The 16,967-nt window shown below is 36.7% G+C and overlaps 1 protein-coding gene across 1 annotated transcript in view; it reads left to right on the top strand.

Annotated features, from left to right (window-relative positions):
- Positions 1–16,967, top strand: part of LOC145271278 (sodium-dependent proline transporter-like) — a 161,583-nt gene that overhangs the window by 31,458 nt on the left and 113,158 nt on the right. The window contains exons 5-6 of the mRNA XM_080126832.1: positions 8,052–8,169; positions 12,844–12,982. Coding sequence (XP_079982958.1) covers positions 8,052–8,169; positions 12,844–12,982 — 257 coding nt within the window. The remainder of the gene's footprint in view (positions 1–8,051; positions 8,170–12,843; positions 12,983–16,967) is intronic.

The raw sequence follows: 16,967 nt of genomic DNA, 5'->3' as shown, positions 1-16,967 counted from the left end.
CTTTATTATATCGTTAAAAAATTTTGTATACCCTTATTATATCGTTACAAAATTTTGTATACCCTTTATTATATCGTTAAAAAATTTTGTATACCCTTTATTATATCGTTAAAAAATTTTGTATACCCTTTATTATATCGTTAAAAAATTTTGTATACCCTTTATTATATCGTTAAAAAATTTTGTATACCCTTTATTATATCGTTAAAAAATTTTGTATACCCTTTATTATATCGTTAAAAAATTTTGTATACCCTTTATTATATCGTTAAAAAATTTTGTATACCCTTATTATATCGTTAAAAAATTTTGTATACCCTTATTATATCGTTAAAAAATTTTGTATACCCTTTATTATATCGTTAAAAAATTTTGTATACCCTTTATTATATCGTTAAAAAATTTTGTATACCCTTTATTATATCGTTAAAAAATTTTGTATACCCTTATTATATCGTTAAAAAATTTTGTATACCCTTTATTATATCGTTAAAAAATTTTGTATACCCTTTATTATATCGTTAAAAAATTTTGTATACCCTTTATTATATCGTTAAAAAATTTTGTATACCCTTTATTATATCGTTAAAAAATTTTGTATACCCTTTATTATATCGTTAAAAAATTTTGTATACCCTTTATTATATCGTTAAAAAATTTTGTATACCCTTTATTATATCGTTAAAAAATTTTGTATACCCTTTATTATATCGTTAAAAAATTTTGTATACCCTTATTATATCGTTAAAAAATTTTGTATACCCTTTATTATATCGTTAAAAAATTTTGTATACCCTTTATTATATCGTTAAAAAATTTTGTATACCCTTTATTATATCGTTAAAAAATTTTGTATACCCTTATTATATCGTTAAAAAATTTTGTATACCCTTTATTATATCGTTAAAAAATTTTGTATACCCTTTATTATATCGTTAAAAAATTTTGTATACCCTTTATTATATCGTTAAAAAATTTTGTATACCCTTATTATATCGTTACAAAATTTTGTATACCCTTTATTATATCGTTAAAAAATTTTGTATACCCTTTATTATATCGTTAAAAAATTTTGTATACCCTTTATTATATCGTTAAAAAATTTTGTATACCCTTTATTATATCGTTAAAAAATTTTGTATACCCTTTATTATATCGTTAAAAAATTTTGTATACCCTTTATTATATCGTTAAAAAATTTTGTATACCCTTTATTATATCGTTAAAAAATTTTGTATACCCTTATTATATAGTTAAAAAATTTTGTATACCCTTTATTATATCGTTAAAAAATTTTGTATACCCTTTATTATATCGTTAAAAAATTTTGTATACCCTTTATTATATCGTTAAAAAATTTTGTATACCCTTTATTATATCGTTAAAAAATTTTGTATACCCTTTATTATATCGTTAAAAAATTTTGTATACCCTTTATTATATCGTTACAAAATTTTGTATACCCTTTATTATATCGTTAAAAAATTTTGTATACCCTTTATTATATCGTTAAAAAATTTTGTATACCCTTTATTATATCGTTAAAAAATTTTGTATACCCTTATTATATCGTTAAAAAATTTTGTATACCCTTTATTATATCGTTAAAAAATTTTGTATACCCTTTATTATATCGTTAAAAAATTTTGTATACCCTTTATTATATCGTTAAAAAATTTTGTATACCCTTATTATATCGTTAAAAAATTTTGTATACCCTTATTATATCGTTAAAAAATTTTGTATACCCTTTATTATATCGTTAAAAAATTTTGTATACCCTTTATTATATCGTTAAAAAATTTTGTATACCCTTTATTATATCGTTAAAAAATTTTGTATACCCTTATTATATCGTTAAAAAATTTTGTATACCCTTTATTATATCGTTAAAAAATTTTGTATACCCTTTATTATATCGTTAAAAAATTTTGTATACCCTTTATTATATCGTTAAAAAATTTTGTATACCCTTTATTATATCGTTAAAAAATTTTGTATACCCTTATTATATCGTTAAAAAATTTTGTATACCCTTATTATATCGTTAAAAAATTTTGTATACCCTTTATTATATCGTTAAAAAATTTTGTATACCCTTTATTATATCGTTAAAAAATTTTGTATACCCTTTATTATATCGTTAAAAAATTTTGTATACCCTTTATTATATCGTTACAAAATTTTGTATACCCTTTATTATATCGTTAAAAAATTTTGTATACCCTTTATTATATCGTTAAAAAATTTTGTATACCCTTTATTATATCGTTAAAAAATTTTGTATACCCTTATTATATCGTTAAAAAATTTTGTATACCCTTTATTATATCGTTAAAAAATTTTGTATACCCTTTATTATATCGTTAAAAAATTTTGTATACCCTTTATTATATCGTTAAAAAATTTTGTATACCCTTATTATATCGTTAAAAAATTTTGTATACCCTTTATTATATCGTTAAAAAATTTTGTATACCCTTTATTATATCGTTAAAAAATTTTGTATACCCTTTATTATATCGTTAAAAAATTTTGTATACCCTTATTATATCGTTACAAAATTTTGTATACCCTTTATTATATCGTTAAAAAATTTTGTATACCCTTTATTATATCGTTAAAAAATTTTGTATACCCTTTATTATATCGTTAAAAAATTTTGTATACCCTTTATTATATCGTTAAAAAATTTTGTATACCCTTTATTATATCGTTAAAAAATTTTGTATACCCTTTATTATATCGTTAAAAAATTTTGTATACCCTTTATTATATCGTTAAAAAATTTTGTATACCCTTATTATATCGTTAAAAAATTTTGTATACCCTTATTATATCGTTAAAAAATTTTGTATACCCTTTATTATATCGTTAAAAAATTTTGTATACCCTTTATTATATCGTTAAAAAATTTTGTATACCCTTTATTATATCGTTAAAAAATTTTGTATACCCTTATTATATCGTTAAAAAATTTTGTATACCCTTTATTATATCGTTAAAAAATTTTGTATACCCTTTATTATATCGTTAAAAAATTTTGTATACCCTTTATTATATCGTTAAAAAATTTTGTATACGCTTTATTATATCGTTAAAAAATTTTGTATACCCTTTATTATATCGTTAAAAAATTTTGTATACCCTTTATTATATCGTTAAAAAATTTTGTATACCCTTTATTATATCGTTAAAAAATTTTGTATACCCTTTATTATATCGTTAAAAAATTTTGTATACCCTTATTATATCGTTAAAAAATTTTGTATACCCTTTATTATATCGTTAAAAAATTTTGTATACCCTTTATTATATCGTTAAAAAATTTTGTATACCCTTTATTATATCGTTAAAAAATTTTGTATACCCTTATTATATCGTTACAAAATTTTGTATACCCTTTATTATATCGTTAAAAAATTTTGTATACCCTTTATTATATCGTTAAAAAATTTTGTATACCCTTTATTATATCGTTAAAAAATTTTGTATACCCTTATTATATCGTTACAAAATTTTGTATACCCTTTATTATATCGTTAAAAAATTTTGTATACCCTTTATTATATCGTTAAAAAATTTTGTATACCCTTTATTATATCGTTAAAAAATTTTGTATACCCTTTATTATATCGTTAAAAAATTTTGTATACCCTTTATTATATCGTTAAAAAATTTTGTATACCCTTTATTATATCGTTAAAAAATTTTGTATACCCTTTATTATATCGTTAAAAAATTTTGTATACCCTTATTATATCGTTAAAAAATTTTGTATACCCTTATTATATCGTTAAAAAATTTTGTATACCCTTTATTATATCGTTAAAAAATTTTGTATACCCTTTATTATATCGTTAAAAAATTTTGTATACCCTTTATTATATCGTTAAAAAATTTTGTATACCCTTATTATATCGTTAAAAAATTTTGTATACCCTTTATTATATCGTTAAAAAATTTTGTATACCCTTTATTATATCGTTAAAAAATTTTGTATACCCTTTATTATATCGTTAAAAAATTTTGTATACCCTTTATTATATCGTTAAAAAATTTTGTATACCCTTTATTATATCGTTAAAAAATTTTGTATACCCTTTATTATATCGTTAAAAAATTTTGTATACCCTTATTATATAGTTAAAAAATTTTGTATACCCTTTATTATATCGTTAAAAAATTTTGTATACCCTTATTATATAGTTAAAAAATTTTGTATACCCTTTATTATATCGTTAAAAAATTTTGTATACCCTTATTATATAGTTAAAAAATTTTGTATACCCTTTATTATATCGTTAAAAAATTTTGTATACCCTTTATTATATCGTTAAAAAATTTTGTATACCCTTTATTATATCGTTAAAAAATTTTGTATACCCTTTATTATATCGTTAAAAATTTTGTTTCTCATCCTTCCATCTGCCTTTCAGATCCGCGCGTCTCTTTCTTCCCCTGTATCGCCTTTCAGATCCGCGCGTCTCTTTCATCCCCTGTATCGCCTTTCAGATCCGCGCGTCTCTTTCTTCCCCTGTATCGCCTTTCAGATCCGCGCGTCTCTTTCATCCCCTGTATCGCCTTTCAGATCCGCGCGTCTCTTTCTTCCCCTGTATCGCCTTTCAGATCCGCGCGTCTCTTTCTTCCCCTGTATCGCCTTTCAGATCCGCGCGTCTCTTTCATCCCCTGTATCGCCTTTCAGATCCGCGCGTCTCTTTCTTCCCCTGTATCGCCTTTCAGATCCGCGCGTCTCTTTCTTCCCCTGTATCGCCTTTCAGATCCGCGCGTCTCTTTCTTCCCCTGTATCGCCTTTCAGATCCGCGCGTCTCTTTCTTCCCCTGTATCGCCTTTCAGATCCGCGCGTCTCTTTCTTCCCCTGTATCGCCTTTCAGATCCGCGCGTCTCTTTCTTCCCCTGTATCGCCTTTCAGATCCGCGCGTCTCTTTCTTCCCCTGTATCGCCTTTCAGATCCGCGCGTCTCTTTCTTCCCCTGTATCGCCTTTCAGATCCGCGCGTCTCTTTCTTCCCCTGTATCGCCTTTCAGATCCGCGCGTCTCTTTCTTCCCCTGTATCGCCTTTCAGATCCGCGCGTCTCTTTCTTCCCCTGTATCGCCTTTCAGATCCGCGCGTCTCTTTCTTCCCCTGTATCGCCTTTCAGATCCGCGCGTCTCTTTCTTCCCCTGTATCGCCTTTCAGATCCGCGCGTCTCTTTCTTCCCCTGTATCGCCTTTCAGATCCGCGCGTCTCTTTCTTCCCCTGTATCGCCTTTCAGATCCGCGCGTCTCTTTCTTCTCCTGTATCGCCTTTCAGATCCGCGCGTCTCTTTCTTCCCCTGTATCGCCTTTCAGATCCGCGCGTCTCTTTCTTCCCCTGTATCGCCTTTCAGATCCGCGCGTCTCTTTCTTCCCCTGTATCGCCTTTCAGATCCGCGCGTCTCTTTCTTCCCCTGTATCGCCTTTCAGATCCGCGCGTCTCTTTCTTCCCCTGTATCGCCTTTCAGATCCGCGCGTCTCTTTCTTCCCCTGTATCGCCTTTCAGATCCGCGCGTCTCTTTCTTCCCCTGTATCGCCTTTCAGATCCGCGCGTCTCTTTCTTCCCCTGTATCGCCTTTCAGATCCGCGCGTCTCTTTCTTCCCCTGTATCGCCTTTCAGATCCGCGCGTCTCTTTCTTCCCCTGTATCGCCTTTCAGATCCGCGCGTCTCTTTCATCCCCTGTATCGCCTTTCAGATCCGCGCGTCTCTTTCTTCCCCTGTATCGCCTTTCAGATCCGCGCGTCTCTTTCTTCCCCTGTATCGCCTTTCAGATCCGCGCGTCTCTTTCTTCCCCTGTATCGCCTTTCAGATCCGCGCGTCTCTTTCTTCCCCTGTATCGCCTTTCAGATCCGCGCGTCTCTTTCTTCCCCTGTATCGCCTTTCAGATCCGCGCGTCTCTTTCTTCCCCTGTATCGCCTTTCAGATCCGCGCGTCTCTTTCTTCCCCTGTATCGCCTTTCAGATCCGCGCGTCTCTTTCTTCCCCTGTATCGCCTTTCAGATCCGCGCGTCTCTTTCTTCCCCTGTATCGCCTTTCAGATCCGCGCGTCTCTTTCTTCCCCTGTATCGCCTTTCAGATCCGCGCGTCTCTTTCTTCCCCTGTATCGCCTTTCAGATCCGCGCGTCTCTTTCTTCCCCTGTATCGCCTTTCAGATCCGCGCGTCTCTTTCTTCCCCTGTATCGCCTTTCAGATCCGCGCGTCTCTTTCTTCCCCTGTATCGCCTTTCAGATCCGCGCGTCTCTTTCTTCCCCTGTATCGCCTTTCAGATCCGCGCGTCTCTTTCTTCCCCTGTATCGCCTTTCAGATCCGCGCGTCTCTTTCTTCCCCTGTATCGCCTTTCAGATCCGCGCGTCTCTTTCTTCCCCTGTATCGCCTTTCAGATCCGCGCGTCTCTTTCTTCCCCTGTATCGCCTTTCAGATCCGCGCGTCTCTTTCTTCCCCTGTATCGCCTTTCAGATCCGCGCGTCTCTTTCTTCCCCTGTATCGCCTTTCAGATCCGCGCGTCTCTTTCTTCCCCTGTATCGCCTTTCAGATCCGCGCGTCTCTTTCATCCCCTGTATCGCCTTTCAGATCCGCGCGTCTCTTTCTTCCCCTGTATCGCCTTTCAGATCCGCGCGTCTCTTTCTTCCCCTGTATCGCCTTTCAGATCCGCGCGTCTCTTTCTTCCCCTGTATCGCCTTTCAGATCCGCGCGTCTCTTTCTTCCCCTGTATCGCCTTTCAGATCCGCGCGTCTCTTTCTTCCCCTGTATCGCCTTTCAGATCCGCGCGTCTCTTTCTTCCCCTGTATCGCCTTTCAGATCCGCGCGTCTCTTTCTTCCCCTGTATCGCCTTTCAGATCCGCGCGTCTCTTTCTTCCCCTGTATCGCCTTTCAGATCCGCGCGTCTCTTTCTTCCCCTGTATCGCCTTTCAGATCCGCGCGTCTCTTTCTTCCCCTGTATCGCCTTTCAGATCCGCGCGTCTCTTTCTTCCCCTGTATCGCCTTTCAGATCCGCGCGTCTCTTTCTTCCCCTGTATCGCCTTTCAGATCCGCGCGTCTCTTTCTTCCCCTGTATCGCCTTTCAGATCCGCGCGTCTCTTTCTTCCCCTGTATCGCCTTTCAGATCCGCGCGTCTCTTTCTTCCCCTGTGTCGCCTTTCAGATCCGCGCGTCTCTTTCTTCCCCTGTGTCGCCTTTCAGATCCGCGCGTCTCTTTCTTCCGCTGTGTCGCCTTTCAGATCCGCGCGTCTTTCTTCCCCTGTGTCGCCTTCCAGATCTGCGCGTCTCTTTCTTCCCCTGTGTCGCCTTCCAGATCTGCGCGTCTCTTTCTTCCCCTGTGTCGCCTTCCAGATCTGCGCGTCTCTTTCTTCCCCTGTGTCGCCTTTCAGATCTGCGCGTCTCTTTCTTCCCCTGTATCGCCTTTCAGATCTGCGCGTCTCTTTCTTCCCCTGTATCGCCTTTCAGATCCGCGCGTCTCTTTCTTCCCCTGTATCGCCTTTCAGATCCGCGCGTCTCTTTCATCCCCTGTATCGCCTTTCAGATCCGCGCGTCTCTTTCTTCCCCTGTATCGCCTTTCAGATCCGCGCGTCTCTTTCTTCCCCTGTGTCGCCTTTCAGATCCGCGCGTCTTTCTTCCCCTGTGTCGCCTTCCAGATCCGCGCGTCTCTTTCTTCCCCTGTGTCGCCTTCCAGATCTGCGCGTCTCTTTCTTCCCCTGTGTCGCCTCCCAGATCTGCGCGTCTCTTTCTTCCCCTGTATCTTCCGGATCTGCGCGTCTCTTTCTTCCCCTGTATCGGCTTCCACATGTGCGCGTCTCTTCCCCTGCCTTTTATCGGTTTCCACATCTGTGCGCATCTTTCTTCCTCAATTCATCTACACATTTTTCTTCCTACACACATAGGAGAGATATCTCCTAACAACCATCTTAGTGTCATGCATATGACTTTATCTATATCGCCTAACCTCAATTTCGATTACTTTTGTCAACCTATAAATATGAAGACAAGTAGATGTCTAGTGTCGGGAATATTTTCAATGCAGATATCCATGAAAAAATTTGCCCCGATTTACTAGAAGGCGCAAATCTCACCGAAGCGGCGAATAATCTCACTTTTTGCGGTTTTAATAATTTTACGACGGCTTCTCAAGAATATTGGACGTAAGTAAAGCTTTCAATTTTTTTGTAATTTAACGTATCGGGTTTGTTTTACTATACACATAGATTCGAAAAAGTTGTCAAAAAAACAAATATAGAACAAATAAATGTTATCAAAGGCAAGATAAGTTACTTTTCTACCTAACTGGATATATTTTTTGTGTTTTTATTCAATGTAACATGTTTATTCAGCTCGAATAACATACAATGTTTACCGATGTATTGGAAAATTCAAAATGGCAGCCGACTCTCTCTCGGAGAGGGTACGTTTGGGAAAAGGTATTATAAATAATAAACTAGACAAAATACTGTTTTAGAAAACAACCGAATACATGTCAACTTATGTCACGGTAACATATATTGAGCGAATTTCTAACAGTATTTTGTCTAGTTTATTATTTATAATACCTTTTCCCAAACGTACCCTCTCCGAGAGAGAGTCGGCTGCCATTTTGAATTTTCCAATACATCGGTAAACACTGCATGTTTTTCGAGCTGAATAAACATGTTACACTGAATAAAAAAACAAAAAATATATCCAGTTAGGTAGAAAAGTAACTTATCTTGCCTTTGATAACATTTATTTGTTCTATATTTGTTTTTTGACAACTTTTTCGAATCTATGTGTACAGTAATACAAACCCAACGTATCATATTTGGAGGAGCCACACTTGACGTTGATATAAATGTTGACAGTAAAGCCCACCATTTCTTTTCTGCATTTTTAGCAAGATTCGAACCCGTCTTTTCTTTATCGGAGAGGGACCTATGTTTTCAGTGGCGTGCGTCCGTTAGTCGGGACGAATGCTAAATAACCGTCCATTAGTTTTTCCTGAAATTTTGTGGCCCTGTCGGTGGGGCATTAGAATACGCCGACTGCCCCCCTGCAGAGAGTAAAAGTCCCTCAATAGGGGTCCTGGATATGACCTTAAACTATATCCAGTGGTGAGGCCCCAGTTTGTGGGCTTTGGGGAGTGTGGAGCCACCCTTTTATTACCATTGCTCCCAGGTTCACTCTGACCCCGGAGTGGTAGTACCTGTTAGGGTCCCAACTATGGGTTAAATAGAAACCGACGTGAAAACAACAAATATATTCTATTAAAAACATTTTTCTTCAAAATCTTTGGATTCGGCATTAAATAACCCGAAAAGGGTTGATATGCCGTAAAACAACCAACCAACCGACCTCATTAAGGTGTATCTTGTCGAACAATCATTTTGCAGGTCAGGATGCCCCTCCCCTGAGGCGCTTACTTCTCAATCAGACTTTCTTACGCTGGTGTCCAAGTTGTTACAAGGGGAGATAACGAAAAACACCAATCTTTCTTTAGAGAATTCAAGAATTCTTTATTTTTTTCCCCCGCAAAAAAAAAAAAAAAAAAAAATCTCTCAGTCCTTTGTGTTGAATTAAAGCTGTGCTTAGATGTTTTTAACGCATGTGAATCTGTTCACCTGAAACTCTTCAGAAAGCTTTTTCATTAAATAGTTGTGCACAGTAAAAAAACAATTTTTTGCGAAAATTACCGTTGCGTCCCCAGGGGTTTGAAAGAGGTCAAAAATGCCCCAAAATGACACGTTTTGACCCATAACTTTTGATCCATCCATTAGATTTTCCTGAAACTTGGCCAAAATGTGGAGGCCATTATTCTTAATATAAATTCAGTATGGGTGACCCTGACAAAATTCTGGTTCGAATCCCTCTGGAACTTTAAGGGCTAAAAAAAAAACATGCATTTTTGGAGCTCTTTTTTTCATATTAAACCAAACTCCTATCCTTACATCATAAACGCTCTGATCCCCATCTGGCATCAATTGGGATGGATGGCTCTCGTCTGGGAGAGGCCCCGTGTTTTGACAAGCTTCTGGGTTTGACCTTTACTCCTGATCTGAAATGGAACACGTACATAAAGTCTGTTGCCAAGGTCGCTGGAAAGATGGTGGGATCCTTCTACCGCTCCAGAAGATATCTCACTACTGATGCAATTCTCTATCTATATAAAAGCCAAGTACGTCCAAGGATGGAATACTGCTGCCATATCTGGGCAGGAGCTGCTAAAAACAGCCTATCCTGCCTTGACAGAGTACAAAATAGACTTCGTGGCTTAGTGAGGGATGCCCTTTTCTCTACCCTGCAACCTCTCTCCCACAGAAGAGACGTTGCGAGCCTATCCTTGTTTTATCATTATTTCCATGGCAGGTGCTCGTCTGAACTCCAATCTCTGGTCCCCCCTCGCCAATCTTTCACGAAAAAACACCCGTCTAGCCGAATCCACTGTGAAAAATTTCCCCCCACTCTTTATCTGTGCCTAAATCAAAACGTGGATTCCATGAACGAAGTTTCTTTCTTAGAACTGCATGCCTGTGGAACTGTTCCGTCTGCCTGCTTCCCACCTGACTACAACTTTGATGTCTTCAAGTCCAATATTAACGAATTTCTAATGAACCGCCCCCTTAAGTAAACACTTCATGAAATCTCCACACTAACGTAATGTACTTGCAATAACCGTTATCCCTGAGTGGCTTCCGGGCCTTGATAAGTGGTGACCACTGTGTATAAAAAAAAAAAATTACTCAAAAACTTGGTATGTCTGTCTATATAGTGGTTTTCCATAGTGCTGACTTCAAATATACATGTCTTAAGGTGTGCACTGTTTATCTCTTTTCACTGGGATTCAGCGTTCCCAAGAGCATACGTAACATAATAGCTATTATCAACATTATAGGAAAAAGTCAATCGTAAGCTAAACGTTTTGGTTTCGATTCTCGGTGGTGGCACAAGTCATTTTTTTTTCTTTTAACTTTAACTGAGTATATATACGAAATTTGCATTAATTAAACTATACTAAAGCGTATTCTTGACCGGACAATGCCGGGCGGCCTGCTAGTGGTATAATAGTCAGTTCATTAAAGTAAAACCTTCTCTACGCTATTTTTAGTCTATCATATAAATCTTAGTTGCTTGTGTTTGTATGTCTGTATGTTTGTATGTCCGCTAAAAACTTGTCATCTGCATCTAACCGACATGACTATGACAGCGTTAGAAAGAGTAAGCAGAAAAAAAAAATCGTCGATTAATGTAGAGATGTAGTTTTGTTTGAAGTGGGGGGGGTAGGTAAAAATCGTGGTTTCCACACTTTAATCGCGCATGCGCAAACGGTCGATTCGTTGTTTCATTTTAAAAATCTAAATTTGCAACGTCATAACGTCGGAGACGTCTTGGTCCGATCAATAGTGTTTGCTTACGAACTTGGGTTTTGCAAGTTCGCGCCCAGCACATGGCATCTTTTTTTTTTTTTTTTTTTTTTTAATAACGTTTTCTCTCTCCTATCTTTTAAAAGTCAACTTTCTTACGCGCCCCCACCCCCGCAGCATTTTTTTTTCTCCCTTTAATAACACTAAAAGATGACACCCAAGTTGCGTTTATTTTTCTTATTATATATTTAACCGTATTTTACGACCAGGAAACGCCAGGCGCCCCCTCCCCTCCGCTAAAAAAAAAACAAAAAAAAACAATACATACAAGTTTTACGTTTATCTGGTGCCGTTATAAGAACAATATCTCCTACCTCTGTAACATATGTAACTGTTTTATAATATCCCTGGACCATTATTATTCCTGATATTTATTAACTATCTCCCTGATAATATTGTGTCCGAGATGGGTATACTTGCTGATGATACAACGCTCTATAATATGCATGAGGGAAGAACAGATATACATAAATCTAAGACAATGACAGAATCATTAGAAAATTACCTCAAGACTATAGTGGAATGGGGCCGCAAATGGATGGTAACATTTAATGCTAGTAAGACTAAGCTGCTCTTCTTTAACAATTACAAGACGACTCTTCAACCCCTTATATCCATTACAAATAACACCTTACCTGAGAATTTTTCCTTCAAACTCCTCGGCCTAACATTCACGGGCAATATGAACTGGAACAAATACATAGAGGCCATTGCAAAGGCTGCTGCAAAGAAGGTGGGTTCCCTCTATCGAGCTAGAAGACTACTCACACCTGAGAGTATCCTGTACCTCTACAAAGCCACCATTCGCCCATGCATGGAGTATTGTTGCCACATATGGGCTGGCTCATCTACCACGAGTCTCCCCCTCTTAGATAAAGTCCAAAAAAGAGTTGTCAATCTAATCGGTCCCACTTTATCAACTAAGCTCCAACCCCTGTCCCATCACCGCAATGTTGCATCGCTGTGCCTGTTTTATGAATATTTTAATGGAGTGTGTTCTCATGAACTCGTTTCACTTGTACCCCCTCGACATACATATCCCCGACAAACCCCCTTAGCAATAAGATCTCACCCCTTCACTTTTGATGTCCCTAAATGCCAGAAAGCTTTCTATTCTAATAGTTTCTTCCCTCAAACAGCTAGACTTTGGAATTCCATTCCTGCTGCCGGCTTCCCTGGCTGTACTGATATACAGAAGTGTCCAAGTGCCGATATTGCTTTGTTAGGGGGGGGGACATGAGTTAAAAAAAAAAAATAAATAAATAAAAAAAAAATATTAATCAATCTCTCTCTCTATACAACAATGCTGGGACTGCATGTCTGTCAAGGGAACTAACTCTAACCCTAACAAATCTCTGCATAGAAAAGGTTTAAACTCTGTCATATTTTTGTTTTGTCTGTGAATTTTTTTTTTTTTGTTTTTAGAAATGTCATCCTCCGTCTGCCCGAAGCCGGCGGGATCGGTGCTCTGGGCCCGATAAGCATCCGGAATGTCATCTTTCTCTTCATCACTTGGGTCATAATTTATTTGTGCCTGCGGAAAGGAGTCAAAAGTTCAGGAAAGGTAAATAAAACAGAATTTCATGTTAAGAACGGCTTTCGGAATAAACACCCTCATTTTCATTTTCTCTTTTGTGTTTTTTGTTTGTTTTTTTTACGACCTGTCTCAGCGTATTATAAACACCCCCTAACCACTCCATGTTAAGAACGGCTTTCGGAATAAACACCCTCATTTTCATTTTCTCTTTTGTGTTTTTTGTTTGTTTTTTTTTACGACCTGTCTCAGCGTATTATAAACACCCCCTAACCACTCCATGTTAAGAACGGCTTTCGGAATAAACACCCTCATTTTCATTTTCTCTTTTGTGTTTTTTGTTTGTTTTTTTTACGACCTGTCTCAGCGTATTATAAACACCCCCTAACCACTCCATGTTAAGAACGGCTTTCGGAATAAACACCCTCATTTTCATTTTCTCTTTTGTGTTTTTTGTTTGTTTTTTTTACGACCTGTCTCAGCGTAGTATAAACACCCCCTAACCACTCCATGTTAAGAACGGCTTTCGGAATAAACACCCTCATTTTCATTTTCTCTTTTGTGTTTTTTGTTTGTTTTTTTTACGACCTGTCTCAGCGTATTATAAACACCCCCTAACCACTCCATGTTAAGAACGGCTTTCGGAATAAACACCCTCATTTTCATTTTCTCTTTTGTGTTTTTTGTTTGTTTTTTTTACGACCTGTCTCAGCGTATTATAAACACCCCCTAACCACTCCATGTTAAGAACGGCTTTCGGAATAAACACCCTCATTTTCATTTTCTCTTTTGTGTTTTTTGTTTGTTTTTTTTTACGACCTGTCTCAGCGACGTTGAGACTCAGCGTAGTATAAACACCCCCTAACCACTCCATGTTAAGAACGGCTTTCGGAATAAACACCCTCATTTTCATTTTCTCTTTTGTGTTTTTTGTTTTTTTTACGACCTGTCTCAGCGTAGTATAAACACCCCCTAACCACTCCATGTTAAGAACGGCTTTCGGAATAAACACCCTCATTTTCATTTTCTCTTTTGTGTTTTTTGTTTGTTTTTTTTTACGACCTGTCTCAGCGTATTATAAACACCCCTTAACCACTCCATGTTAAGAACGGCTTTCGGAATAAACACCCTCATTTTCATTTTCTCTTTTGTGTTTTTTGTTTTTGTTTTTTTACGACCTGTCTCAGCGACGCTGAGACTCAGCGTAGTATAAACACCCCCTAACCACTCCATGTTAAGAACGGCTTTCGGAATAAACACCCTCATTTTCATTTTCTCTTTTGTGTTTTTTGTTTTTTTTACGACCTGTCTCAGCGTAGTATAAACACCCCCTAACCACTCCATGTTAAGAACGGCTTTCGGAATAAACACCCTCATTTTCATTTTCTCTTTTGTGTTTTTTTGTTTGTTTTTTTTACGACCTGTCTCAGCGTAGTATAAACACCCCCTAACCACTCCATGTTAAGAACGGCTTTCGGAATAAACACCCTCATTTTCATTTTCTCTTTTGTGTTTTTTGTTTGTTTTTTTTACGACCTGTCTCAGCGTATTATAAACACCCCCTAACCACTCCATGTTAAGAACGGCTTTCGGAATAAACACCCTCATTTTCATTTTCTCTTTTGTGTTTTTTTGTTTGTTTTTTTTACGACCTGTCTCAGCGTAGTATAAACACCCCCTAACCACTCCATGTTAAGAACGGCTTTCGGAATAAACACCCTCATTTTCATTTTCTCTTTTGTGTTTTTTTGTTTGTTTTTTTTACGACCTGTCTCAGCGTAGTATAAACACCCCCTAACCACTCCATGTTAAGAACGGCTTTCGGAATAAACACCCTCATTTTCATTTTCTCTTTTGTGTTTTTTTGTTTGTTTTTTTTACGACCTGTCTCAGCGTAGTATAAACACCCCCTAACCACTCCATGTTAAGAACGGCTTTCGGAATAAACACCCTCATTTTCATTTTCTCTTTTGTGTTTTTTTGTTTGTTTTTTTTACGACCTGTCTCAGCGTAGTATAAACACCCCCTAACCACTCCATGTTAAGAACGGCTTTCGGAATAAACACCCTCATTTTCATTTTCTCTTTTGTGTTTTTTGTTTGTTTTTTTTTTACGACCTGTCTCAGCGTAGTATAAACACCCCCTAACCACTCCATGTTAAGAACGGCTTTCGGAATAAACACCCTCATTTTCATTTTCTCTTTTGTGTTTTTTTGTTTGTTTTTTTTACGACCTGTCTCAGCGTAGTATAAACACCCCCTAACCACTCCATGTTAAGAACGGCTTTCGGAATAAACACCCTCATTTTCATTTTCTCTTTTGTGTTTTTTTGTTTGTTTTTTTTACGACCTGTCTCAGCGTAGTATAAACACCCCCTAACCACTCCATGTTAAGAACGGCTTTCGGAATAAACACCCTCATTTTCATTTTCTCTTTTGTGTTTTTTTGTTTGTTTTTTTTACGACCTGTCTCAGCGTAGTATAAACACCCCCTAACCACTCCATGTTAAGAACGGCTTTCGGAATAAACACCCTCATTTTCATTTTCTCTTTTGTGTTTTTTTGTTTGTTTTTTTTACGACCTGTCTCAGCGTAGTATAAACACCCCCTAACCACTCCATGTTAAGAACGGCTTTCGGAATAAACACCCTCATTTTCATTTTCTCTTTTGTGTTTTTTGTTTGTTTTTTTTTTTACGACCTGTCTCAGCGTAGTATAAACACCCCCTAACCACTCCATGTTAAGAACGGCTTTCGGAATAAACACCCTCATTTTCATTTTCTCTTTTGTGTTTTTTGTTTGTTTTTTTTACGACCTGTCTCAGCGTAGTATAAACACCCCCTAACCACTCCATGTTAAGAACGGCTTTCGGAATAAACACCCTCATTTTCATTTTCTCTTTTGTGTTTTTTGTTTGTTTTTTTTACGACCTGTCTCAGCGTAGTATAAACACCCCCTAACCACTCCATGTTAAGAACGGCTTTCGGAATAAACACCCTCATTTTCATTTTCTCTTTTGTGTTTTTTTGTTTGTTTTTTTTACGACCTGTCTCAGCGTAGTATAAACACCCCCTAACCATTCCATGTTAAGAACGGCTTTCGGAATAAACACCCTCATTTTCATTTTCTCTTTTGTGTTTTTTGTTTGTTTTTTTTACGACCTGTCTCAGCGTAGTATAAACACCCCCTAACCACTCCATGTTAAGAACGGCTTTCGGAATAAACACCCTCATTTTCATTTTCTCTTTTGTGTTTTTTGTTTGTTTTTTTTACGACCTGTCTCAGCGTAGTATAAACACCCCCTAACCACTCCATGTTAAGAACGGCTTTCGGAAAAACACCCTCATTTTCATTTTCTCTTTTGTGTTTTTTGTTTTTTTTACGACCTGTCTCAGCGTAGTATAAACACCCCCTAACCACTCCATGTTAAGAACGGCTTTCGGAATAAACACCCTCATTTTCTCTTTTGTGTTTTTTTGTTTGTTTTTTTTACGACCTGTCTCAGCGTAGTATACACACCCCCTAACCACTCCATGTTAAGAACGGCTTTCGGAACAAACACCCTCATTTTCATTTTCTCTTTTGTGTTTTTTGTTTGTTTTTTTTACGACCTGTCTCAGCGTAGTATAAACACCCCCTAACCACTCCATGTTAAGAACGGCTTTCGGAATAAACACCCTCATTTTCATTTTCTCTTTTGTGTTTTTTGCTTGTTTTTTTTACGACCTGTCTCAGCGTAGTATAAACACCCCCTAACCACTCCATGTTAAGAACGGCTTTCGGAATAAACACCCTCATTTTCATTTTCTCTTTTGTGTTTTTTGTTTGTTTTTTTTTACGACCTGTCTCAGCGTAGTATAAACACCCCCTAACCACTCCATGTTAAGAACGGCTTTCGGAATAAACACCCTCATTTTCATTTTCTCTTTTGTGTTTTTTGTTTGTTTTTTTTACGACCTGTCTCAGCGTAGTATAAACACCCCCTAACCACTCCATGTTAAGAACGGCTTTCGGAA

The sequence above is a fragment of the Euprymna scolopes genome, chromosome 46 (genome assembly GCF_053919585.1).
Source record: "Euprymna scolopes isolate OS-2025 chromosome 46, ASM5391958v1, whole genome shotgun sequence".
In the NCBI taxonomy this organism is placed as follows: Eukaryota; Metazoa; Mollusca; class Cephalopoda; order Sepiida; family Sepiolidae; genus Euprymna; species Euprymna scolopes.
This window is presented reverse-complemented; position numbering and strand designations above follow the sequence as displayed.